This window comes from Melospiza melodia, chromosome 3 (assembly GCF_035770615.1).
Source record: "Melospiza melodia melodia isolate bMelMel2 chromosome 3, bMelMel2.pri, whole genome shotgun sequence".
NCBI lineage: Eukaryota > Metazoa > Chordata > Aves > Passeriformes > Passerellidae > Melospiza > Melospiza melodia.
The window spans coordinates 9,031,055-9,058,064 of NC_086196.1; the positions used below are offsets into that span (position 1 = coordinate 9,031,055).

General features: G+C 35.3%; 1 protein-coding gene across 1 annotated transcript in view; it reads right to left on the reverse strand.

Moving 5' to 3' along the window:
• PXDN (peroxidasin) overlaps window positions 1–27,010 on the reverse strand; it is an 81,593-nt gene that overhangs the window by 48,194 nt on the left and 6,389 nt on the right. The window contains exons 2-4 of the mRNA XM_063150772.1: window positions 7,853–7,924; window positions 7,192–7,263; window positions 800–871 (exon numbers count right to left, since the gene is read on the reverse strand). Of these exons, the coding sequence (XP_063006842.1) occupies window positions 800–871; window positions 7,192–7,263; window positions 7,853–7,924 (216 nt within the window). The remainder of the gene's footprint in view (window positions 1–799; window positions 872–7,191; window positions 7,264–7,852; window positions 7,925–27,010) is intronic.

Genomic DNA, 27,010 nt, shown 5'->3' on the forward strand with positions numbered 1-27,010 from the left:
CCCTCAGCTGCTCCTCACAGGATTTGTGCTCCAGCCCCTTCATTGCCCTTCTCTGGACTCATGCCAGCAATTCAATGTCTCTCCTACAGTGATTATACAACAAAACATAGTTGAACTTAATGGAATCAATACAACTGGGTTTTGTCATGCTTAGGACTGTACTCTTCATTCTTTTTAGAAATTATTCTTCATTATCCAGGAAAAGAAGTAAGATTTTAATCGATCTGTCTGGAGGACATTACTGAAACATCTACATTGCAAATGATGAACTTTCCTACTTTTTAAACATCTGTATCTGTATATGGCAATGATTAACACATATAAATTATAGCAAGGTTTTTATTTTAAAAAATATTCTTGTTTCAAAGTATAACAAAACAGGGTTGAACTTGCAGAGGCTAATTCAGCTTTAGTTATGCCATATAAAACAAAGTAACTGCTGCAGTGAAAGGAAGTGAGATATAATAAAAACCTGCAGAAATTAAAGCAGAATCTATCTCTAAGCAATACACATTAGTTTTCAACATCTTCCACAATAATTCTCCTTTGTCAAAGCTATGTAACAATGTATAGGGACATCAGGAATGCAAATCACAAATAAAAGACAAACATAGAAATGAGGAACTTGACACAGAGATCAACTGTGGTTTTTTCACATGCAAATGATTAAGGGGCTTTCTGCCCAACCCAGGGGTGCAGACGTGCAGAGCATGCAGGTAGGATGTATGGATCAAGGCGTGCACTTTTCCTCTGCAGGGGAACCATGGAGATGACAGCACAGAAGAGAAAAGGCACTTACAGTTGTTCTAGAGAGGCAAGTCCTTTAAATGCTTGCCTGTCAATTGACTGGATTTCATTCTTGTACAAATAGCTGAAACAAGAAACAATCAGTAATATTAGTACACAAACAAGAGCTACATGAAGGTGGAAAAGAAGAATTAAGTTGACACGTGAAGACAGTTTTTCAACTACATATTAGAAAAAAAAATACAAATCAAAAACTAAAAACATAAAAATACTCCATCCTTGAGATTTCATCCCAAATGACATAAGTCTGGGGCCTTGAAGACCCTGAGGCTCACACCCGGATGGACATGGGCTTTCCAGTGCTCATAGCACAACTTACTGGATTTTTGTCCCTTTTTTCTTGATTGGTTTGCCAAAAGTCAAAATAAGTTCAACTTAATGGGACAGAATTGCATTAGAGGTGCCTTTACCAGAACACACCAGGGATGGCTTCTTGATTTCTTTAAAATACTCATCTGAATACTGGTACAAATATTCAAATTAGGATAGAGTGGGTCTTTTACTGGACTTGGAGAACAAACAGTGAGAAATTTCTGTAACTCCGCCTGTGTCACCTTTGGAATATTCACAAAAAATACAAGTTATAATACTGGTATCACATCCATAAAGCAGCACTGTATATTTGCTTTATCACTGTGCAGAAGATGGACATTAGGTCCCCATTGATACTCAACAATATAAACAAATACACATGCAGAGTATCAGTATGATCATATGTGTTGTCTACACCTTTTTTATGGAATTAAAATAAATCAGGAAGGATCAGTGTATGGGCTCATGTTCATCATGCTCTTAGCAGCAAGGATGGTTTAGTGAAGGGGTATTGGAGAAAAATCAGTTTGGCTGATGACTGCAGTTTCTGCATGGAGGCAGCAAATGAAAATACTTTGGGGGTTCAGTGTCAGTCACTCTTTTTGTGTTAGGATAGGCACAGGTTTGTGGTTAAGAACTTTTTCACAATTATTTGACAAATGATTTGAAACTCAGTTAATCAGGCATGGGTTTCTATGGAAAGGGGATGAAGAGACTTTGTACCACAAATGACTTTATTAGCAGGCATCTTATTAGTAGTGGTTTTGGGTTTTCTATTACAGTTTTCAGTAACTTACTGGAAATATTGCAAACTCCTTTTGGTGCAACAGAAAAAATACTGGCTCTGCTGGAGGTGGTGGCAGTTTTTACACTGATGTGACAATGGGCAACATTTCACAATAGGCCCTAACAAGGAAAGAAGTTGTAGGTATTTGATATTAAACTAATGACAACTTTGGGGAACAAAAAGGAGTAGCATCCTTCCTTTGAATCTAAATTAACTTCCAATGCACTGCTTGTTGACAATCTAACACATTAATATACAGAGATTTCTGTGTGCTTTTTTAACATAGATATGCATCTGAATAAAAAAGCAGAATTCTTCCAAGAGCGGGTAGCATGGAAATAAAACTTTCTGAGGTTTTTAAAATATTCAAAACCAGAAAAAAATTACTGTCTTGTGAAATTACTGTAAAAACTTTTAAAATAATTTGAAAACAGTGATTTTTTATGTGGAACTGGTTTTTATTCTATTTGAAAAAAATATTTCATGAGTATTAAAATATTTGTTTTGGCTCAGATTTACCAATTCAATTGAGGATCGCAGTCATTATGATTTTCTCTCCTTAATTTTCCTCTCTGATATTCAATTCCTATCTTATTTTCCTGTGAGAATTTTAAACACACCTTTTGACTCCATAGAAAATTTCGAGGACTGATCAGCTGAAGTTATTTATCTTAATACACTTAATTTCACTTGGCAGTGTGGAAACCCCTCTTATTTCTCAGTACTTCTGGTCAGACCAGAGAACCAAAGTGGGCTTAGACAGTTTTGAAAACTGCCCTCAGTTAATCATCTCTTTCTGGCATTTCAACAATTTTATTCAAAAAATCTGAATTCATCAGATTTTTTAAAAAGTTTTACCACAACCATTCATATAACTTTTATTTACTCTCTGCAGACAGAAAGAGGCAGAGAGTGAAAATCGGAGTTGAATTAGACTGGGATAAGGACTGTAGTACTGCAGGCTTTTACCAGCATACTGCAGGGAAGGGAGCAGCCTTTTAGGAGTTCTCACCAAGCCACTGCAGTGAGCCTTTATTTGGTGTTTTCAGCTTTAAATCACAGCTTTTTCCATTCTGACCAGAAAACCCTCAGCTGCAGGAAACTCAACCAATCTCAGTCAACCATATCCTCCCTTCAATCCCAGCAACCTCAGGCTACACGTCCTATGACAAATGAAACTTCCATTTAATTGTGTAGCTATTTCACTGAGGACAATAGAAAGAAAGACATATAATTATTTGCCTAATGGACAGAGACATGTCAGAATATAAAGTACAAATAAGTATCATTCACAAAAATAATTTGTCCTTCTAAAATGGCAGCATGCACATACAGTGTTTAGAAGTAAAGTTTTGTAAACATTCTTAAATTTTAACAAACATTCTCGAAATTTATCTCAGTTACATTATCAGAAAACAAATGTAGTACAACGAGGGAAAAAATGATTTATCATTTAATTTACCTAAAGGCTCTCTTACAGAACTGAATATTAGAATTTTACAGGAGATGAATAAAGTGGATTGAAAAGGAACAGGGATATATTAAGACATTAAATTATTTTTGGACAATTATTAATATCTATTTTTAGAAATGTTAAAAAAAAAGGCTTTTTTTTTTCCAGAAATGCAAGCAAGGCTGCTAGAGATCAGAGGTACTGTCATATACTTCAGAAATGAACAAATAGGTAATCAGTTACCAGAAAATTTGGAGAAAAAGTAGCTTTAATTAACAAGCCTGCTAGATTATGAGGATATTATTGGGGGGGTTCTTTTGTTCTTTTTTTAATGGGCCATATTAAAAATCATGTGATTCTGGGAAAGTAAGATTCAGATATATTTGTTTGGAACTGGAGGGGGAAAAGGCAAAAAGAAACAAGCATTGCAGCATTAAATCTCGCAAGTAAATAGACACCCAAAGACAGGTTTACATAGGAACACGAAGAACAGTGGAACCAGCAACATGAATTGCAAAGAAAAGAGCTCTGGAACCACTGGAGGTGCCCAGAGGGCCAAGTAACATGGCCAAGACAGCAAGAGTGGCAGAAGGTATGGAAGGAAATGAGACCTAATCTCAAACACAACCTCTCCTATTATTACTTCATTCACCAGAAACAAAACAAAATTTGCATGCTCCCTGTTGGCATTTCTGGAACTGACACACTTCATAAGTCTTACAAATTACCATTTACAATATGCTCATGGTAATACTTTAATGTCTGTTTCCTCATCTATGCATTTCATACCAGGCCAACATACAACATTGTTGACAAATTTCATTCCCCAGTTTTATTGCCTTCACTTCCTTTATGTTATCTTCTAGCTCACTGCTCTGTAAATGTCCAATATATGTTCTCCTTATCTGGAAAGGTTTTTAATTGCTAACCTGTATTATAAATTTTTCCCTATGTCCTTCTGACTTCTTCCTTTTTTAACTCACATTCATTTTTTCCACTTCTGATTCCAAAATCTTCTAGTATTCTACATGTTGCAATGGTAATAATGTGCCTACTTTCAATTCCCAACTATCTTCTCTCTTGGAGAATAAACTGTTGACTTTTAGGCTTAGGAAGAATTATCCTATCATGTTTCCACAAATTTACCTGCATCTATACTATAAGGTTGGGAAGCTTACTAAAGAGCTTTATTGCCAACACTGAAGTACATGGAGTAAAGACAGATGGACAGAAAAGCAGAGAATCAGAAGAAAAAGAAAAAAAAAGTATCCTCTTGATTTCACAACAAAACAATAATTACGTTTTTTCCAACCTTTAGTATATTAATACAAAACCAAATTATTACCACAAACAGCACAGCAAAATCACACAAAACTGCTTTTGTAATTGTCAGAATTTCAATTACATAAAGAACAAGACAATAAAAAATCCTAAAAAAATGTAAAAAAATTATGCGCACAGTTTTCTTTTGATGACGTAAAGACCAAGTTTTACAGTGATGAATACTTTTAATGCAGAGAAAATTGACAAAACATTACTCTTCATCAAAATGTGTTCTTCATACAGATAATTGTGGTAACATACACTCCTCATAAAACTAAAAGCTCAGCTTCAGAAAGGGATAGTACAAAGAAGCATTTGAAAATCCTGATTTAGATCCTGTTGAAAAAAATTTTGTTTGAAAGTGCAATAGCTGATCTTCAGCAGTCATACAGGAACAGATCTTAACATCTATCTCTCAGTGACTGGCTTTAAAAAAATAAATACACTGTGATATACTTTATATATTTTATATAAAAATATATAATTGTGACTGGTTTTAGTTTTAAATATGCATGTTTATTAATTGTTATAGATTTTATATTTATATATACTCACATTTTGCTAAATCAAGGATACTGAGAAATCACAGTTTTTTTAAAATTAGTCAGGGAATTATACATTTTCAGAACCACATGCAATCCAGTACAAGTTGTCATAAGAACAGAAGTAACATCATGGATCAATGATCTAGTTTTATGAAACATGACAGTACAAGTTAGGTTTGCAAATATCAACAGGACCAGATGATACTAAATCTCAACTTGTCCAGGTGATTTGACTTCATAATAGTACAATCTGAGCAGTATTTCTAACATTTGCACCATCTCTCCCCCCTGATTTCTACTTCAGTGAATCCTTTTGGAAAGAAATGTTTTGATTTATTCCCTTCATTTAATAGAATACAGTTAGCATTCAGTAACTCAGCTGAAACTTTAACTGCTGAACAGTATTGATTTGTTACATCTAAGTCTTCTGTATTGATAACCTGACCAGTACCAGAAATTTTTTAACTTTAAGGCTGTTCAATTTAAACATTGTCATAGCCCTTGAAACAGGCAAAAAACCCCTTCATTTATTTTTTCAAAACAAAGGACAGCTTTAAAGAGCTCCCTGCAGTTGAATAAATTACCACACTGAACTTTATATTTAAATTTCCTGGGGAACAACAGGAAAATAAAATATCTTCCTCTTAATAATACAGATACTGACAGCCATTACTACATGTATATGAAAACAAATCAGAGTTCCATTATCTTTTTTCACTTTTTCACTGAACTGAACATTCTGCATTGTTAAGCTTTATTTCACGTTTACTACAGCTAGGCATAGGCAAGCATATGAAAACAAAAAAGTAATAAGAGTCAAGAAAAATCTTTGCACAGTTGCTGACTATGGAAAGAAGTTTAGCAAACCTCACATAGTAAAACCCTATGTACTATACTACTACATGCAGACATTTCTTGTAACAAATACAATCATCTTGGACTTTAATCATTCATTGGCAACAGTCTGTTCAATAGTCTTTTCCCTCCTGGTGTGTAGATGTTAAACAATTTCATTACTGAAAGACAATACACTTAAAAAGGAGAGCAGGAAACGTTATCAAGCCCAACTTGGAAAAACAGGCAAATGTGTCTGCACAAATTTATGTGATTTTCTCCCTGCTCCCACCTCCTTAGAGGTCTTCTGGCTGTATTCTTGGAAACTGCATGGAAATTTCAGCATCTGAATTGTTTCCGAAGCAATGAAATCTCAATGTGACCTTTTCCTTCTGTATGTCATTCAAGTAACCATCAATCAATACTCCAAGACAATGGAGCGAAACTTTTCTAAATGACAATCCATAAGGTCGTCTCCAGAAACCAGAGCTGAGAATCCATGACAACTAACTATGCAGCTTTAGTCTATTATACAGACAAAAATAACATTTTGATACCTTTTGTTTATTCATATAATTAATAACCTTGGTATGTTTGTTAAAAATGAGAGAAGTTAGGCTTAAAATATACAGGCTGACTGAAAACCTGGAACAGCAAATCATATACATACTCTGGTATTTTGGGTTTGACTGAATTTTTCACTTATGAATTCAGTGATAAATTTAGGGATAGTTAATAAGCTTAGGTAAGTTACAAGCTTCTGCTGACACAACCTTTGGCCTAGCTACTTTGGAATCACTTTTCAAAAGACAAAAAGTACCTGTGTGAAGGTTTCAGTGAACAATTGAAGAGGTGGTTTCCTTCACCTTTCAATGTATCCCTTCTTAAATTATAAGTTGTATATAATAAACAGCAACTAGTAAGTCCTTTAAAATGGATTGTCTGCAGAGAGCAGTCTTTTATCAGCAATAACTTAGAGAAAAACAGTTGCCCCCAGCCATAAATTCATTTCACAGACTTTCAGTGCAGTTTATCTCCTGATATAGTGGGTCAGATATCACCATGTCAGATTAGAACTTTCTCACTGAAGAAGCTGTTAACACAGTGAAGTGACATTTCATTTAACTTACAGATATTTCAGATTTTCAAGATCTTCAAATGCCCCACTAGGAATTCTTTTGATTTGATTGTTGTTTAGAAGCCTACAAAAAGAAATAAATAACCATTCATTTTAACATAAAGAATCACTTGGGGGAAAAAGTGTAAAAGCAGGGACAATATAGTATTAAATAGAAAATGCTTTTTCCCCTAAGAGTATATGTTAGAGGAAAAAAAGTGTGCTAACAGCTGCCCAACCACTATCTTGCAGGTGAAAACCTGAAAAAATTAGACAGAATTGCAAAAAAATAAATTAAAAAATACCCTAAACCATAAAAACAGCAACAAAGATAAACAAACAAAACCCCAAACCCCAAAAAAACCCCAACAATTTAGCACCCTGTCAAAAAAAAAAAAGTTACAATAATGGTCTGCATTTTTTCATGAAATTCAATTAAAGTATATCAGTAAAATACTAGTATGCAAATAATTTTCTTTTTATTTTGATAAACATACACGTGTTTTTGCCTTCAGATATTTTGGTCTTAACCCCCACTTCTCCCATCTGTGTCAATGCTACAGCTCAAATTTATGAGACTACTTACCTGTGAAAGGTAAGCAAATATGACACATCATCAAATTGATCATATTAAGTCAAAAGGAAAAGGGTCTTAGGGTTGAAAAAGGACTTACAGTGTGTTCAGGTTTTTAAGCCTTCTAAACTCTCCAGGCTGGATTTCTTTAATCCTATTAAACCTCAGGTCTCTGTAGAATAAAAAAAGAAAAAAAACCCCATGTTATTAAAAAAGCTTAGTATTTTTTAACATGAAAAAATGAACTAAGCACAAGTCTTTTGTGATGACTGACCAGCTTCTGTCCATAAAACACAACACAACCAAAACAATTCCAAAGGCTGTTTGACAAGTTTAGGAGAGGATTCACAAATGTGTCACAACTGTAATCTTTGCACCATGCAATTAAAACAATTAAAACAAACGTGCTCTGCATTTTCACAGGTAATATGTTAACAAAAGTCTCTCTGCAATTTGGTTAAAGGAAATACAGAAGAGTAGACAAAACTCAATCAGCTGCATCCCAATCCCACACAACCCCACTGGCTGAGGCTGCACTAATGGCAGGAATAGTTGTCTGAAGTCTTTTATGAAGAACATACTTAAGCATCATTCCTCATGAATCCACCCATCAGGACTTGTTCAGCTCTGGAATAATGGCCTCAGAAGGACTTTTTCTATGTTAGTGGTTTAGGAAGTGGCCTACTGTTCATTGCAGGGAAAGGATTAGACAGGTGGTTCTGTTTGCATTGCACTCCACCAAAATACTTGATCAGTGACTGGAGTAAATGAGGGATGCAAACCCCTAACTCCTCTTTAGATGTGTAGTTAAACTGCCAGTAGATGTGCTGGAAAGCCCCTTTACACAACACTCAGCAAACTGAGGATTTCCAGATTTAGAAACACAAATTTTCAAAACCCTAACTTGTTCTTCACAAAAGCACTTATTTAGTTCTACTTTAATAGCATTGTTTTGCCCATCACTCAGATGTTTCATGTGTCATACACATACGTTCCTGATGAGAAGGAGATGCTGCCTCTGAACCTCAGGTGCCAAGATATTCCAAACAACCATGGAATGTCATATCCTGCACTGAGAGAAGATACAGCAGATCCCTCAGTAAGAATCATTGGACATGACATACCACTTTACTTTTCTTGATTTTTCTAGATTATCTGAAAGCTTATTTTGTTCCAAAAGAGCATTTTAGTTTTGATTAAGATATTCAAAAGTGCAAAAAATCAATATTCTTGAATGGAATATTGGAAACAGTGTTTCTCAAAAGCCTCAAATTACCATTACAACTAGCAGTATTTAGCTCCTAAAACCCTCTTTTTTTAGATATAAAATAATGTACATTCATCCATATGACAAGTAGGCCTATTCCCTACATCAGCGCAAAGGCAATAAATAAAAATTTAAAACTTTCATGAATGCAAGCAAGGAGCCAGCCCCCTGGGTCAGCAGCAAAATCAACCCCATTTTGATGTATCCAATCTACTCTGCAGTAACTCTTGAGGATATCTGGGGATTAGGAACACCAGGCAAAGTAATTACATGCATTATTGCATGCAGTACCAAGCTGCATGTAACATCATATATAGTGATACTTATCTCAACTCCTAACACTATTGCCTTCTCATATTGTTAAAGCTAAAGAAGACATCAGGTTTGAAATTCTACCCATTCATTTTCATTCTACATAAAAATATGAGAAAAAGGAGCTGCAATAAAACACAGCACATAAATTTTCTCTAGAGCACAGTATATTTTGTATCTGTAAGTAAAATTATGAAGAATATATATGTATTGTTCAAAGTCAGTACTACAATTAAAATTGGAGGGAAAAAACAATGTTAACCTTACTAAAATGTAGGATTATAATTTTGGTCCATTCATTCAAAGAATATTTCCTCTTTCATAGGAAGTAATATTTATCTTTCACTCAAAGTATTTTCATTAATTTTCAGCACAAAAATCCCCCAAAATAAAGAGTTAAACAACTCACAAATTGAGAAGATAAAAGTTAAATCATAACCACTGAAGATTTCTAAAGAAGAAATCTGTCAAACTGTAATAATTTCCCTATACAACAAGAAAATAAACAAGTGAATAAAGGAAATAGAATTTTCATTGCATGCATTAGTTTATGGGGTGTGGTATATACAATTCACATAAACAATAGAGGAAATCTCTGTAAACCAAGTTTTCAACTGCTAGGGAAAAAGATATGCAAGATTATTTATTGAAGCGAAAGATTGCATCCAACAGAATTGGCAGAGATCAGAGAAATGCCATGCCCCCACAGCACGGACACCATATCCAGCTTATGATAACAGAATTATTTCAGGGAACAGAAGAGCTCAGAGCAAAAGCCCAACAGCAATCGGAATTGTCCCCTCGGAGAGTGAATGGCAGGAATGAGGACTGTGTTAAAACTGAAAAATTAGTATGGGTAGCACAAATAGGCCATTATGGAGCAGATCTTCAAAGGCATTTTGTGTTGCTGAAATAATGTGTGGTCAACCAGCATGATGAGGTTTCTTGACCCTTTTTTCCTGACTAGTTCCGGCCCAACCGTGCCACATGACTTTCACTCACAAAAGCCTGTTCCCTGCCCATTCAATTCTCTTTCACCTTGTTCACTGCTCCCCATTTCACTCTTACAAGCTGACATATCCTGGCTGGATGCTGTGCTTTGGACCGGAGCAAGCCTGACTCCCACTGACCGGCCAGAGTGCACCAGGAGGTTAAAACAGCAGACTCAGGGAAGCCACTCAGTTGTCACTGTCATTTTTCCCTCTCCTAATCTCTAAACAGTAAATGAAATGACCAATTAAAGAAATGCAAACACCTGTGATGATGGCATTGAATTTTAGGGTATTTAACAACTTTTGCCTAACAATTCAAAACTAAATATCATGCATTTGGTTTTTAAAATAAAAACCTCTTACACCTAATTCAGATTGTCTCTTTTACTATGTGTTTCAAAGTGAAAACATTTATTTCTTAAAATTGTAGCTAGACAACATAATTCAAGCTGAAAAATCCACTTTAGCTACACAGGCTTCCCCAGAAGCTAAGCCCAACATTTTGAAGCATGTCTTGCTTGAATAACAAACAAAACACATCCATGATGGCCAGCAAACTGAACACTCTCAAGGGTTATTTTATTCCTGGCTGCACTCAGGAGCTCTGCTCGGCGCTAATCCATGGAGCATGACCAGGAAATGTTCGGCAGAGCGCGAGGCTGCGTGGGCCAAGAACGTGCCAGGGAGCAGGCGGTCAATTTAGCAATTGGATGCTCCTGAGATTCACATTCCAGCGCCTGGGAATGGCCGTGGTCCCACGGCCCTGCAAGCAGCCGTGGCCAGGACATGTGCCAGGCAGGGTGTGCACACACACTCTGGCCTTGCCAGCTTCTGCATTCCATTACCTGAACAGGGCTCTGGGAAGATCCCTAAGGCCCACATGGATGGCATGGAAGTAAATATAGTATTTGTGTATGTTTCCTTTTCAGTCACAAAGCAAATGAGAAATGTGCTGCAGACACTTTTTGTCTGGATGAAAATTAATCCTGTTCTTAATAAATTCTGTATGTGAGCTAACAGCATCCATTTATCTCCGCTCTTTACAGCACCCATTTTAAACTATTTCTAATTTAGCATTGAAAATTAACTTTTAAAAAGATTTTTATTTAATTAAACACAGTGAAAATTTCTAAGTATATAAAAATTAAAAACCATTGCTGTCCCATGAGATCCAATGCTTCCATGGCACATCCTGGCACTGTAGGACAGGACATTCTTTAAAGCTTGCACTGGCAGTGTGCAGTAATGAAAAATAGGGTTTCTCTCTTAAAACATCCTAATGGGGTATGGCAACATTGGGCCATATGAATTCATTGCAAGTTTACAAATTAACACTTTATAAACACTAAAGACCTTAATAAATATTTGGACATATGACAGTCACACAGGGTACACAGCAAACAGTACAAAATTGACCTCAAACATCAAGCAACTTACAAGAAGGACTAATTAAAGAAGTTTCTGTTTGAAATCTCTATGAGAGAAGGGATTGTTTTTGCTTAGATCAAACCATACACTGAATGTAAAAGTGCAACATTTTATATAAAATGCCTAAAGTGCAGTTTTCCTTTATTCCTTTTTTTCTAGTTATTTCTAAGCAACATACAGGGTGGAAAGGTAAGGATTATAATTTCATTATTTTATAAAGGGTTAGACTTGACATATTTCAATAATATTATTTCAGGTCCCTTTTTGCATATGTTTGAATTTTAAAGATTCTGTTGCTTCATCAAATTCAGAAAAATCATTAACTAAGTCAACTGGATTTAAAGTAAGGTTGTGAAGAACATATCATGGGCACATCAAAAGGCAGCCACCTTTGGATCAGATTGTGCATACTCCACACCAAAACTGGTCACTCCAAGTCATCACTCCATCAATGGTAACCTACTGATCTCAAAAAATAAGCCCTCATTAGTCAGCAGTTATTACAAAAAGTGCCATCCTAAGCAGGACAAATGTGAAAATTCCTTATAAAGAACTGCTGGAGCAGCAGTAGGAAAGATACCAGGGCTTCTCCTCTGTTTGATCCAACCCAGCCATGCACTTCTCATCTCTCCTTGAGAACCGGGCATCCTGTGACTTATTAGAGCTTGGAAGATGTCCCAGAGATCCCCTCATTGCTAGAAAACATACTAAAAATGGCTTTAATTTTTTTCAATTTTAATCTGTGTCAGAAAAAAAACTTGTCATGATCCAATACTAAGATCTTTAATAAAAAAATTAAACCCAAAATTTAACATGTTATGCTACTGCTTCCTCTACAGTCATCCTTCTCTATATATACACATATAATTAGCCAATTGTAACATGGATATAAAACAACGTATTAAGTGATAATGTAATTAAAAACATCTATCTTGGGAGATATTGTATGTATGCATAGCATAACATCAGGACATTCACAAAAAACTCACTCTGCATGTCACAGAAATGAGACAATTAAAGAGATTTCAAATTTAGAATTACCAACACAGCCCCAAAATCTTAGATTAAGTAAGGGAGATAACTTTGCTTTGGACACCTGTTATTAAAAAATGCTTGAGAGGGGAATTCTATTTGCAAAAGGAAGATTTTAAGCACAACGTGTAATTTGATCTTCTGTTTATATCTCTCCCGATACTTGAGGCATTCACATTTTCTGAAAAATCCCTTTGCTCAGGATTTTTCTCCTGGGAAGTTGAGAAGCCTCAGAGAAAAATGAAAACAATAATTATCTCATTTGCTTCTCCTCTGTTTTGCTCATGTGGAATGTGTTTGGAGATTGTTTATCCAAGAGTTGATTGTTTCATTGGATTTCTGGTGTGTTTTGACTCAATGGCCAGTCAGTGTCAAGCTGTGTCGGGACTCTGGAGAAAGTCACGAGTTTTCATTATTATCTTTTTAGCATTGTGTAAGTATCCTTTCTGTATTCTTTAGTATAGTTCAGTATAGTATTCTTTAATTTAACATAGTATCATAAAATAATTAATTAGCCTTCTGAGAACATGGAGTCAGATTCATCATTCCTTCCTGCCACAAGGGTCCTCACAAATACAATAGATACTGAAAAAGATAAATACAAAAATTGACTTTTGATCCCATTTCCTTGTCACACTGAAGAATAAATTTTTAATTGTTTTCACTGTTAAGGCTGAGGAAGACACACAGCTGGTCAAACCAAGCACTCATTAGTTGCCCTGACACCAACCAATTGTGCAACATAAAGCTATGTCTTACTTAGTACTTTTTTGTTAGACCTACTTCATATGGTCTAAACTTCCCAACTTCAGAAGATCCCTTTAATAATTTGTTCATCTCCGAGGATCTGTTTTAAGCTTTTCTAGTCCAAAAATGAAAATATCCTCTTACTTTGCTTAATAACACTAAATGCAAACAACAGATCAACCTAAACACCAAATTGCACTTGCATTTGTTATAGTTATTTTAGGGACTATTGATCAGCATATTGCTCCCAGGTATCACAGTGTAAAGATCACATTCACACATTCATGCTAAAGAACACTACATGAAAAGGAGAGTAAGCAAAACAAAACATTTTTCCTTAAAACCACCTAATCCTAGGAGTGTCTCCAAAACCAGTATCTGTAAATACAGAATAAAGCAAATTTACCACTGGCACACTAGAACAAAGTATTTAAACTGAAGTTTGGAAGAGCTGCATTTTTTTTTAGCCTGTCATTGAAAGCATCTGATTTCATACTTGAAATTGAAAATAGTTGTATATCTGTTGGCTTTGGACAAGACAAAGGCAATTTGGATGAAACCAACTTAGTCATAAATACGCTGTTTCAAATGCCATGCTGACCCATTAATGACTTTTATTACCAGTTCTCATTTGACAGCAAAATACTAAAGCATTTACCAATAAAACCAAATCCTGATTTCTATTAGCAAAAATAAAAGGAGGCAAGTATCTCATTACCTTGTTTCAAGGGTTCACCAGCATTGATTCAAGACATGAATGAACTTAAAATTTAGAGTTATTTCCTCAGCTAAGCAAAATCACCACAGCAGTAAAAGCTGAAAAGAAAATCTGAAAGAACACTACTGTCTTAAGTATTTTAAAAATGGACAGGTTCCCAAATGTCCAACCTCTGCTGCGAAGGTAGAGGCTTTTTAAAGGTCCGGTGAAAACTATTTAAAGCTAAACTTCTTTCTCTATAAGTGATTGTAAAGTATATGGTAATATAATCTTCATTACTTTAATCTGATAAATTAAAAGGAGGTAGTGGGAGAAATAATGCAAGTTTTAAAATTATGCATTTATCACTGTCATAACATTCTGCTATTAAGTGATATAAACAGTCTGAGAAAGATTCTTATGTGAAACACAGTGCAATCATACATCTGTAAGGCTAGTTATGAAATGCTGACTGGCAACAAGAAGTGACAAAATGGAAAATAAATTCCTTCAGCTGTGTGATATATACTGGATCTGGAAAAATGGTGCAAACTAGCTAATCTCATTTTCCTTTTAAAAAAAAAGGAAGGGAGCAAATTAATAGACAAACATTAGATTTGTAGATCTATTAGATTTAAAAGGTAAATCAATAATTGAAGTTTACATAATTGCCATCATGCATTTAACACTTTTATGACGTGTTCGTAAAGTTTTACCATTGATTTTACCATTGCTAACTCAAAAGAACAAAATAAGACACATTTTTTCCTAACCACTGCAGATGAATTACTATTCAGCAGAAATAACCTATACCTTGAACACCAAACTGCTCTTTCTCAATACAGAACAAAAGATCTGCAAATGCCAGCAAGGCTACATTGCTTATGTCTACTTTATTCTTATTCTTTTTTTATTCAAGGTCATCCCAGCAGGAAATGAAAAACAGCCATCAGCATAGTAAAAACATTCAAAAGGAGCAGAGCATGAAAATTGCACAAAAGAGGTTATATAATCAAGTCAGTGGAGTAACTGGATGATGTCAATGACACTTTAATGCTGCTTTAACTACTGCTTTGTAAAAAAAATGTGTCACTTTGTTGAACAAACAGAGACACAGACACCACTTAAAAACATAAAACCAAATCCTACTTGCAGCTGCAGCACTACTTACAGTAATCATCTGTTAGCAGTGTAACACTGGTTGGAATACTAGAGAAACCAAGTTTTTGGAGTGTTTTTTTGCCTCCTTTTCAGATTTAGCCCTAGAACTTCTTTTACAAACAAAATTATATCATTCTTCTTTTTATTGGTGTTTCATTTGCTGGGTTAATCTTCCCCAGTCTAATTATTACATACAATATGTAATTTTCTCTAATTTATATTGAGATATTTTTATTATCTGTACATTAGCATGCAGCACATAAAAAAGCCACTGCATTTTGAGATGGGAAATTAAAACATTATTCTTATACAGTGAGGGTGCATCATAGCCAGTAGTACTTAGTATACTGTAATTTCAGTACCAAAAGTAAATGGTAGGACCACAAAAATATTGAAATCTGTTGAACAGGATGCAGAACATTCGGCAGTACTCGCCTTGATCATAAACACATGCTTCAGAAAATATAAATAATGAAGTCTAGATGATATACCAATTATCTAATTCAAATAATATCTGATTTGCACAAATATGTATGATTTGTTAACAGGAACTTTGAATTCACATGTCTTAAGAACTATTTTTTCAGCTACAGCTTTGGTGAACACACAGCTTATTACATATCCTTCTCCAAGAGCTAAGGATTTGTTTTAACTAACAATTATCTTGCCATTACAGTTGAAAGGAAAACATTTACATGTTAATTCAATCAAATGCACTACAGTATTGTCTTACTAAGTCTTTAGATCCCTTTGCTGCCCTTGTCACCAATATTTCTAACCAGCCATTAAAAGTTCCATTAAAAGGACTCAAGTGGGATTTGCTGCTCCAAAGTTTTAGGTCTGTAGGCTTGCCAAAAATTATACATGGAAATTTTACCATGATGTGATTGTGGCTCTTTGTCTTATCCACTTTCAGAGTCCTTCAATATTCATCCACTACAGAAATTATTTTGAAATCAGAAATTTTATTTTATAATGGTTTCTAATTCTCATGCCATCTTAAAAAAAAAAAAAAAAAAAAAAAAACAACACCAAAACAAAACCAAACTAACACAACTAAATCCCCCTCCTTTTACCAGCATGGATAGAATTCAGAGATGCAATTGCTGTTTCTGCAGTCTGAGAAATTACAAGAAGAGGCAAAATCTGTCTTTATTTCTCTCAGGGGGATCTATTGCTGAAACCAAACAATGAAAAGGCTGTTGACAGCACAGCCATATGTTTCATTACTGATTATTTTTCACAGAAATGACCTTGGGAAAGGGCTGATGTTTTGTCCTGTGTTTGTGCTATGCCCAATAAAACAGAGCACGACAGTTGTATCTGCATGCTGCACTAACACAAATCTGAGGTAGCAAAGGTCTTGGATCAAACTAATGCTTGGCACAGTCTGCGTAAAGAGCTATGATACATTGAAATATTTTAGAGGACTAGTGGCAGTTGGAGATGCAACCTTTTCTTGGTTTCCTTTTTAATATTTAAGAACATGCAGTTCTAACTGGACTTTTGAATAAAAAGTTACATTTCTCCTCTGTAGTAGGCTAAAGAAGACACCAAAATATGAAGCTGGCTAGTTTATGGCTCAGCATGCACCACTGAAACAAATGCACTAGTTTTGTTTGCTTTTAAAGTTAGCAGTCCTGTGAATTACTACTGTGAAAAGACCACAGAAATTCTGACGTTATGCAGTCATAAATTAGTCTTATTTTCCTCCCATGTACCATTCTGTAAAATAAATACTGTTTCTCCACTTCTCTGTCTCACGGGGATGCTTAATTCTAAACTCTATGTCCATGAAATACTGATATTCTCAGAGGAAAAAACTGAAAGCCAGAAAGAAACATTATCATTCCCGAACCTCTCACACAAGATAAGTCACACAACAACAGAGAAATTCCTGTCTTAAGGCAATTATTGCTGTCAGAGCTGAGCCATCCCTTTGAGAAATATATAAAATTGTGATTCAAGACCATTAATCAAGCAAAATCTAATGGCTTGCTAGTCCTTCTAGCAGTAAACTATATTCACTGTTGAAAATTAGACAGTCTCTAATAGTCTGCTTCCAAATCAGATAGTCTGATTTCAAATTTCAGCTTGAGCATGTTTGTTTCCAGTTTCTGCTCAGCAGAAACAAACACCTTTAAGTGAAGAATAGCACTGATAATTTTTCTTTAAAAAATTCAAACACTGAAGTTCATGGGGTTTTTCTGTTTTTTTTTTTGTTTTTTTTTTTTTTCTTTGCAGCAGCAGCAGCTCTTGAAAGATTTAAGAAGAAATAAACCATAAAACTTCAAATAGCTATGGGTAGGGAAAAATACAACTTGTTCTGTAGCAGATTTGTTCTCTCAGGAAAATGGATGCAAATAGTGCGCATATTCATAATTGAAAACCAACACAGAATAATCACCTGTGTTTTACCAGAGTGCCTTAAGCTTCTTTCTAACTCTGCCACTCAGCACATCTGCCACAGGAGCACCCTGTGCTGGGTGAGGATCAGTGCAGGGCTGAGCTCTCAGCTACAAAGACCCTACAGCTGAAAACAGGGGTGAGAGAGAGGGCTCTGAATGAACCAACAAACTGGACAGATAAACTAACGAGCCAGAATAAAAGTGTGGTTTCCCCATCACTGCAGTTTCAGGGACCTTCCTCAGGGCAGGCAGCCTCATTGATGCAGTGCATGTGAGCTTGTATTATGTTTATTATGCCAATAAATAACATCCGGCGTCTAAAATGCCAATGACCTTACTAAAGAATGCCCATTTTGTTTCCTTCAATTCAAAAAGAAGTTCTGCAATTCAGGACCAACATCAAGCCAAAGGATGTGGAAAATTGAAGGAATTACTGCATCTAAAAATAACATCTAAATTTGACTCAAAAGCTTTTATTCATTGTAAATCTATGCGTCACTCTTCCCCATACACTAGGCAGATTTTGTTGGAATATATTTCCAACTGTTTTGTACTTCCCATTTGTTTCCAATAGTGACAGGTATATTAGATTCCAATAGACTTGGAGGCGCTAGAATTTACATGGAGAGTTGTTCTTGTAGAATGCTAAGGGCATTTTACTATTAAAATGGAAACACTGTTGGCTTGCATAAAGAGTAACAACAAAAATTCAGGCACTCTATCACTTGGCTGCAGACTGGATCCCTGGTTTCAGACAAAGCAACAGCTCTTCCTTCCACTTCATGGAAAATCCCAGGTCACCTCAATGAAAAAGCTGCAACTCTTGGAATGGAATTTTCTGCTTCCTGAGGTTAACAACAGGCTGCAAGAGCAGATAAGTTAGCTGCATTCTGACTCTGCTTCCAGCTCCTCCTGCTCCAGTAAAAGAACACTCAGAGGACCAGGGGCCTTAGGACTCCTGATATTTATCTCCCCATTCCTCAGGAGTGCAGACAGCCTCAAGGCAGGCAACTGGGCGTTCCTGTCTCTTGGGAGAAGTTGTTTTCTCACTATGAAGTGTAGTGCAAGTGGTTACTAGAAGACATTCAACCTTAAAGTACCCAGCCTAATGACATGCAGAGAAGAGAACATCTGGGAACTGATTATTGCTTCCCTTTTCCTCTTACATCATGTCCATTCTCACACAGAGACCAAAATTATAAACAAAAATCAGTTTTGGAGCTACTGCTCATTAGGGGACAAGCTACCTTACAGAATGCACAAGTTACCTTATAGAATGCATCAAGAGAATAATAGAAGATTAATAACAAACATTAGGCTTTATACATTTTTATTATATTCCATAGCTTGACTCAGTCAATACCCATTGTCTCTTACCTCACATTGCAAAAGTAGAACTAAGCAATACTAGCCTACAACTTCTTCCCCTGCACATTTCTTTTCTCCTTTCTCTACCTAAATTGAATTGATTGGCCATCTTTAAAAACAGCTTGAAAAACTGGATTGCTGAAAATTATGGATGTAACTGAAATTTCCAAGTAAATCTTACTTCTCTTGTCAGTATTTTTAATCCCAGTAGCCTCAGGAGATCACATCTATTTTGCATTGTCATGCACCCTCTTCCTAGCAGTTCTAATACTGGCAGCATTAAGCCAACAATCAATTAGAAAGCACTCTTCTGAATCTCTCTGTAATTATTCCACTCTATTGACACAATACTGAAGATACCAGAAAAAAATATGAAACATGTGCGGACAGAATGTTTTTACACACTTCCATGTTGTTCATAATACAAAACCCGTAACTTCTGAATAAAATCAAAGACAAGTTTATCCTTCTTCAGTCTTCACAGTGTAATGCCATTTTTAAAGTTCTAATTCAATCTGATTTTTCTATTTTGAACATGTTTCAACTTACATTCTTGCTTTAATTACCCCATACAAACTAGCTATACCCAGGCCATATAAATACCATTTGGGCCACATGGAGAGCAGCCAAGCTGCCCAGTAACACAGAGTAGCAAATGGGGACTCTCAAGGGGTCTTTCCTCAGATCAAACATAAACAACACTTTTGACTAGTGTGTATGTAAAAAAAAGTTCAAACATTTGATTACTCTTGCTAAAGTAGCATGAAAATACCAGAATTATCTCTAAAATATTCAATTAAGTACAAACCTGCCTTAAAGGAATATCAGATGGTTAAAAATACCCACATAATAAACACCTAGCACAACAACTCAATAGAGGGGACATTAATTAAAAACTAATTTGTGGCAGTTTAAATTGCAGACATTTCTGAGGTAGAACATAGGTTTGCTCTGTCAGGTGGGTGCAGTAGCCCAGGGAAGCAGAGCAGGGGCTGGAGGCACTCGCATCCCTGGCAAGGAAGGAAAGTGCAAGGGGGCTTTTTCTCTAGAAGGGGCACTCAGAGCTCTCTGTTTGCCCAAACCTGCCCCTTCAAGCTGCATCACAGATTCAGCTAATTTTATGGTTTTCTCTGAGGTTTAATGAGGCTCCAGGGGCAGGCAGCAGGTTTGCTCAAGAGGCAGCTCCTCCCCTCTCTCAGACATCACCACCAGGCCACCAAACCAGGGAAATCATTCAGACAAACCAAATGTTCCTCCCTTGCTTCTTTTCCAGCTAACTCTGAGAAATGGTGAAGGCCACGGGCAGGAGTGAGCAACTACTGCTGGCCAAAAGAAAGACAAGGAGCTTCACAGGGTGTTTCTGAGTTGTTGGTTTGGGTTTTTTTTTTTTTTACTGCAAAAGGGTACAATCTCTGTTTTGTAAATTCAAAGAGAAAGTTGGAGAAAACAAGTAGCTATATACTAGCATTAATTCACTTAATAGACCAACTACTTAAATACATTAGAGTTACTATTTTCTTTTAATATGCAATCTAAATAATAAAAAAATTCTATCTGCAGCCATTTAAAAAAAAAATCTTACTTTCAATAACCGGATATATCTACCAAATAATTTCCAGCTCTGAATAAAAGATTCTTACAATTTTTCTACTACTAAAAACACATCTACATGACTTGAAATATAAATTAGTAATATTGCACTTAACTAAGACCACTGCTATGTCAAATATTTGGCTTAAAAGCCTGTGAAAAAATTATTTCCCAGAAATATTAATCACCAAATTTTAAGTTTAACTGCAAAAGAATCCTCTGGACCCACAGTTAAACGATCACTGTTCTAAGAGTGGTCAGAAGTACAAATATACCCTCTGATCCAAAGGCACACAAACACCAGTTTGTGGCTGGGATTTCCACAAACACTTAAGACACTTCAGGAACTGAAGAGGCTGAAGACTGCAAGTCACAAACTCAGAACTCAGCACTTAAGTGAAAAATTTTCTACTGGTAAAGTTTCCTCAGTTGTCAGATATCGTGCTACTGCAGCAGTCCTGTGGCTGAAATCTCTCCTGAGAGATTACACAGGGCTCTGGGCTCAGGAGGGACAACTCCTTCCCATGTCCAAACCACACAGCAAAGATAAGCCTGAACTGAAAGAACATTTTATTTCCTGCCCACTGAAGCTTCATCACTATGCAGTTAAAACCAACAGATTTACATAATGAGAGAGACACCAATCAAGAAAAAAACAAAACAAACCCCAAATTTTAAATACCCAAAGGCATTAAAAAAGATTTACAAATTCTGATGCTTTCAGAAATTTCTTACATGTGGGTCTGAATGTTAAAACTCATTTATTTTATGGGTCTACCATCATGTTGAACTACCTCCAAATTTCAAAGTTAAAAAAATAAATTAATTCCACTCAAATCATAACCTTCTTTTAAAAAAACACTTTTTGTTTACAATGTCCAGAAGATTGATTCCTGAAAAATGAAATATTCTTTCAGAGAAATACAGGTATTTTTAAAGTGAAGTCAGCCTGCAAAAGCCAGTAAGTATATAAAAGTTATTTAATTAACCAACCAACCAAATAGGACACAAATTCTGTGACAGACAATGTCTGACATGCTAGACAGGCACTTGCTCTATTCTAGCACTATTAAGAAACAATTCCTTGTGGATATTCAGAGTAAAAAGCTAAATTAAAGGTAATGAAAAACTCTCATCTAAGTAATCTGGCTTGTGTTCTATGTACAGTGGGAATTCAAAATTTTACCAATATTGAAAAGACAAAACTAGTTTGAATTCAACTTGATTATGTTAAATGGTGAGTGCCAAACCACAGCTAGTTCTTATTTCTTTCTCTGATGAATAAGAGATTATAAACACCATGGAGTTATAAAACTGGCCTACATAATATCCCTGAGTGTGAGGGCTGTACACAAGTCACTTGCCTACCTGTCATATTTGTTTTAAGTGTTGTTCACATTGCAACTTCATCAAAACTAGAAAATTTTCTCTGTCCTATCTGAAGTATTTGACAATCCCACAGATTTCTTCAAAAGACAAGTCTATCTTACACCTATTGATGGATACATATCTTTTATACAGATATGACCAGTATAAAGATTGACACTGAAGGCTGGATTGCTTTGTTGTTTTTCTTAAATAAACCTTGCTTTCAGCCAATTAATTACTGTTCAATTAGAAATTACTGTTCATTAGAAATCTCTAATGAATACTGGTCCCAGACTCCTTTTATATATTTTTTTCTCTTTCTAAATCTTACATTCAATTATTCCCATGCAAGATGTATCCAAATTTTTAAAGTAAAATAGAGGATATCAAAAAGAAAACATCTATTCCAGAAAGTACACAAAGCTGACATAGTATAAAATATCCAAGAAAATACTCATATCACAATGGAGGATTAGAGGATTTTCTGGCTAAGTTTTCAAAACTGTTGCTTACTGAATCAAGAAAAATGTTTCAACATGTATCAAAATTTTAGAAATTTCAAGGCATTTAGATTATTGATAGAGAACTCAGGAAAAAATACAATATCCTGAGTTTTTAAAATTGGTTTAAATAAATTATAAATGTTACCATACTAAGAAAGGTAATTTACAGACCTTTAATAATTGTCTGGTAGCCATTATTTACACACCTGATAACTAAGTCTCCAATCTACAAGTTAACATCCTTTAGCTATACATAAACATCTAACTAGGAAACATTTTAATTTATTTTACCCCCTACATAGGTGCTTTTGCATTTACTTAAGCTTTTCCCAGGGCAATAAAATTGAACCAGGAAGTTAATGTCATGAATTTGGCCAGAGCAAGCAACCAACTCACAAAATCAAATTGCTCTCCCTGCTCTTACAGCTCTGTAACAGGTCTGCAGTTCTCTTTGCCTGATATAAGTCTCTCCTTCTACTGACACATTAATTAAATTACCTAGGCCCTTTTTACTGGAGCCTGACAACCTTACCAAAGTCAAAGATCTGAATTTTCTCATTCAATTTATGGCTGTAAGAAAAAAATACTATCACTTCTCCAATTCCTTGGAGAGTTTATCAAAATGCCATCAAACCAAAACTTCTTTCTTGAACCCAAATTAGCTATTATCCCAAAGAGTGACAAAATATCCCTTTAAAGGTATCCTGCTTTGATAGGCCATGTGCTTTTTAATCTACATATGTCACACCATCATCCTGCTGCTCTAGCTCTTTATCTTAGCAGACAATGTAATGTGACATTTATTTATTTTTGAGTTTTGAATGGCCTGCTAGGGTTATCTGTGTACCAGAACACACATGGCCCCTCATATTTTTCAAAATATTTTGGAAAAATTGGGAAGAAAAATTCTCTGTTGTCACCATTAAAAAAATGACAAGACATTAATTTAAAGATTTGAAAACTGGTGACTGATTTAATCTGATTATGATTATAATCTATCATTAAATAGAAGCCACCATGAGACACCAAATAGTGAAATTTTATATTAAAGTGGACAACCAATATCTTGTAAAAGTGAAATATTTGCTTCTGTAGAGCATGATGGACATTGGACAGAGGCTATAAGCCTCTGAATTTCACTGTTGTGAGAAGCCTGCACTGAATTTCATGCTATCCTAGTCACAACACTCACACTGCCTAGAGATAAATCAAGCATGCAAGGACTAATTTATTCTTTATTTTTTTTCTGCAACAAAGGAAACCAGCAGCAAAAATGGCTAATAAAAGGCTATTAAATCCAGTCTGGCTAACACAGTGCAAAGAACTTGACATTTAGCAGTCATCATCCTCCTTACCAAAAACAGTCATTAGTTAAGGTAACACCGTGTACCAAGTAATATTTTTCCTTTTTCAGACTAGCCAGGCAATGAGCAGTCTGTTGTAATAAGTGATTTAAGGGGAAAGAATGCTGAAAGAAAATGTTTCCGAAAGATACAGGGAGTGGCAAATTGGAAAGAGAATAAAAAAATCTGAAAGTTACAACAACAGATCACACCAAAAAAGAGAGCAATGTCACAGGCAGTGAAACTAATTTGGAGTTAAATACATTCGCTCATTGTTTTCCTTAGTGAAACTTAAAAAACAACTCAGAAAAGAAAACTAAAAGAGAACACTACATCACACAAAACGTCACACTTTTTATTCTACAAACTTTCACATAGTTTCTAGAAACCCAGCCAGCCACTGCACAAACTCTTCAATGTCCTAATCTTTGCTTACCTTTGTAAATACAATTAAACAAAATGACATGAAGATGAGAGATCACATTAATCTCTCCTCTGTGAGTCTTTCTCAAGATTTTGAGACTCTTTTTTATTTGTAGTAAACATTAAATGTTCTGTTTAAAAGAATCACTTGACTCTCATTAGCAGCAGTAATAATGCCATACCAAAAAGAAATCAAATTTGGCAGCCTGATAAGCAAAGCAAGGAAAAGGAAACATTTGAGTCATTCCGTTCCAGCTCAGTCAGCTCTTGTTGCACCATCTCTATGGATTGTCTTGAAACCCTGCCCACATTTGCAATAAGAAAGCCTTTAAAGTTACTTTTGCTTTGGTCTGGATTTTTTTCTTATTGAATCCAAATGGAAAAAAATTGGACAATTTAGCTCAGTTGTTTCCCTATATCTATCTATCCATCTATCTGTATACACACACATTATGTACAGCATGTGTACATATAAATATACAGAACCACATATATACATAAGTATTTGAAATACTAATTTCTTTTTATACATAGACTTCACCAGAAAGACAAGCAACTATAAATGTTTAGATTGTGTGATTCAGATTTCAAATGTCACCTTTATAAATGGATCTTTTCTGTAAGTGAAGTCTTATCCTATAAGGATGTAAACACTTTGGCTTGCTGGAAAGAGACTCAGCAAATGTCCATGTCCGGGAAAAATCAGCAGCCTGGGGATTACTCATGTATACAAAGCTATGCGTGAGTTCTGCAAGATGAGATCTAGAGTCTACAAAATATTTGATCACAAAATACTGTAAACAAACTACAATCAGCTTTGTAAGTCCCAGAAATTTGAATCCAAAAATAAATAATAGAAAAAATACCATATTAAAACCATGAATCAAGATGGATTAAAATTTAGTTGGTTTTTCAGTTGTTCAAAATAGAATTGGAGTCTCAAACATTAATCTAGCATTTTCATTTTACCCATTATACACAGTAAAATATTCCTGTAAAGGCTATTTTGTAATTTAAAAAAAAATAAAATAATATGCAATTTTAAGCATAATGCACTACTTCTCTTTTTTTGTTATTCCCTGAATAGCTGTCTGCTATTTTTTCACATCATAATAGCAATATCGACTTCTTCTATTATATTATGTTGGTTTCTTTCTGCAGTTTCCTTCTATCTTCATGCCAAGCTCTATTCTTCACTGGCTGCATTTCCTAATTTTATTTTCTGCTAGACTTGCAACCTTTCAATTTAAACCTAGCTTACTTGCAAGGAAATCCATAGGCACGTGTGACAGGCCTAACATTTATTTAACACCTACATGACAAAGCTTTCTGCAGGCTAATGACATCCCCATGTCATCTCTTAATGAGCACTGAACTCACCTGGGAGAAAACTCAGTAGGAGCTACTCAGAAAATGGAGGAGGTTAGAATATTTATTAATCATGTTTTTCTCTTAGGCATGTGTTTACCACCATTTTAGGTGAGACACTCCTCTCCCTGTTTCAGATCCAGACCCTCCAGATGATGTAAGGATAGGCATCTCCCTGTTATTTTTCCACCAGCTGCCTTTGGGAATTAAGAGAGAAAGAATATATTTACTCATGCCCAAGCATCCATTTTCTACTCTTTCCAATACGTAATCCCATGTTTGTCTCTGCAACACAAAAATTTCTTATTCACTGCCCCTCATGCCCCTAAATTCCCCAAAGTAATGCTGAAAATTCATTGAACTCATCGTTTTTTAATTATGTTGTCTGGGAAAATTGAGTAACAGCAGAGACACTGAAGCTCTTTGTTAAACAGAATCAGAAAGACAGAAAAATGTTTTTAAAAAATTTTGAATAGTGGATGTAGACAACAACACCAAGCAATCCACTGATCTGTATAATCCTTATAGCTTTCTAAAACATTTCAGTAGAACAAACAAAAAAACTTGTGATGACAACAGTCCAAACTCCCAAAGCTTTGGGAATTAGAAGACAATCTTTTGAAACAGCTATAAAGCAAATACTCCACAAGTCCAGATGAGCATATGAAGAGATGTTTGCAGTAAATGGAGAATTTTTGTAATTGGGAAAGGTCACCAGTAGAGTTTCACAGAGAGCTGTGCTGAGTTGTGCATTGTTCAGTTCATTGCTAAATGGAAGAGTGATGAACCACAGAAAGTACAAGGTTTTGCTTATGATATTAATCTATTTTAACAAAGTCCCCCTAGGAAGAATGGCAAAAAAACCTACCAACAGTCCATGAATGGCTATTAAAATGCAGACCTAATGCACATATTAATATAAAATAATGTATACGGAAAAAATCAAACTTTACAAATAAAATGGCAGGCCTAGAAGAGATCATTACTACTTACAGACAAGAACTTAAGCTTCCCTTGATTAGTCCATGAGATCTCATACCAGATTTGTCCATACAAATACTGGGCAAAGTCACAAATCGCTCACCTCCAAACACAGCAGAGGGGGGAAGCAACCCCAGATGATGAGAAATTAATACCAACCTTTCATTGAGAAGACTCGACTCCAATATTAAAAAGAAAGGAATGGAGAAGCTTAGGATCAAAGATCACAAAATCACGGCTGCATTGGAATGATAGAAAGGGATCAAGTAC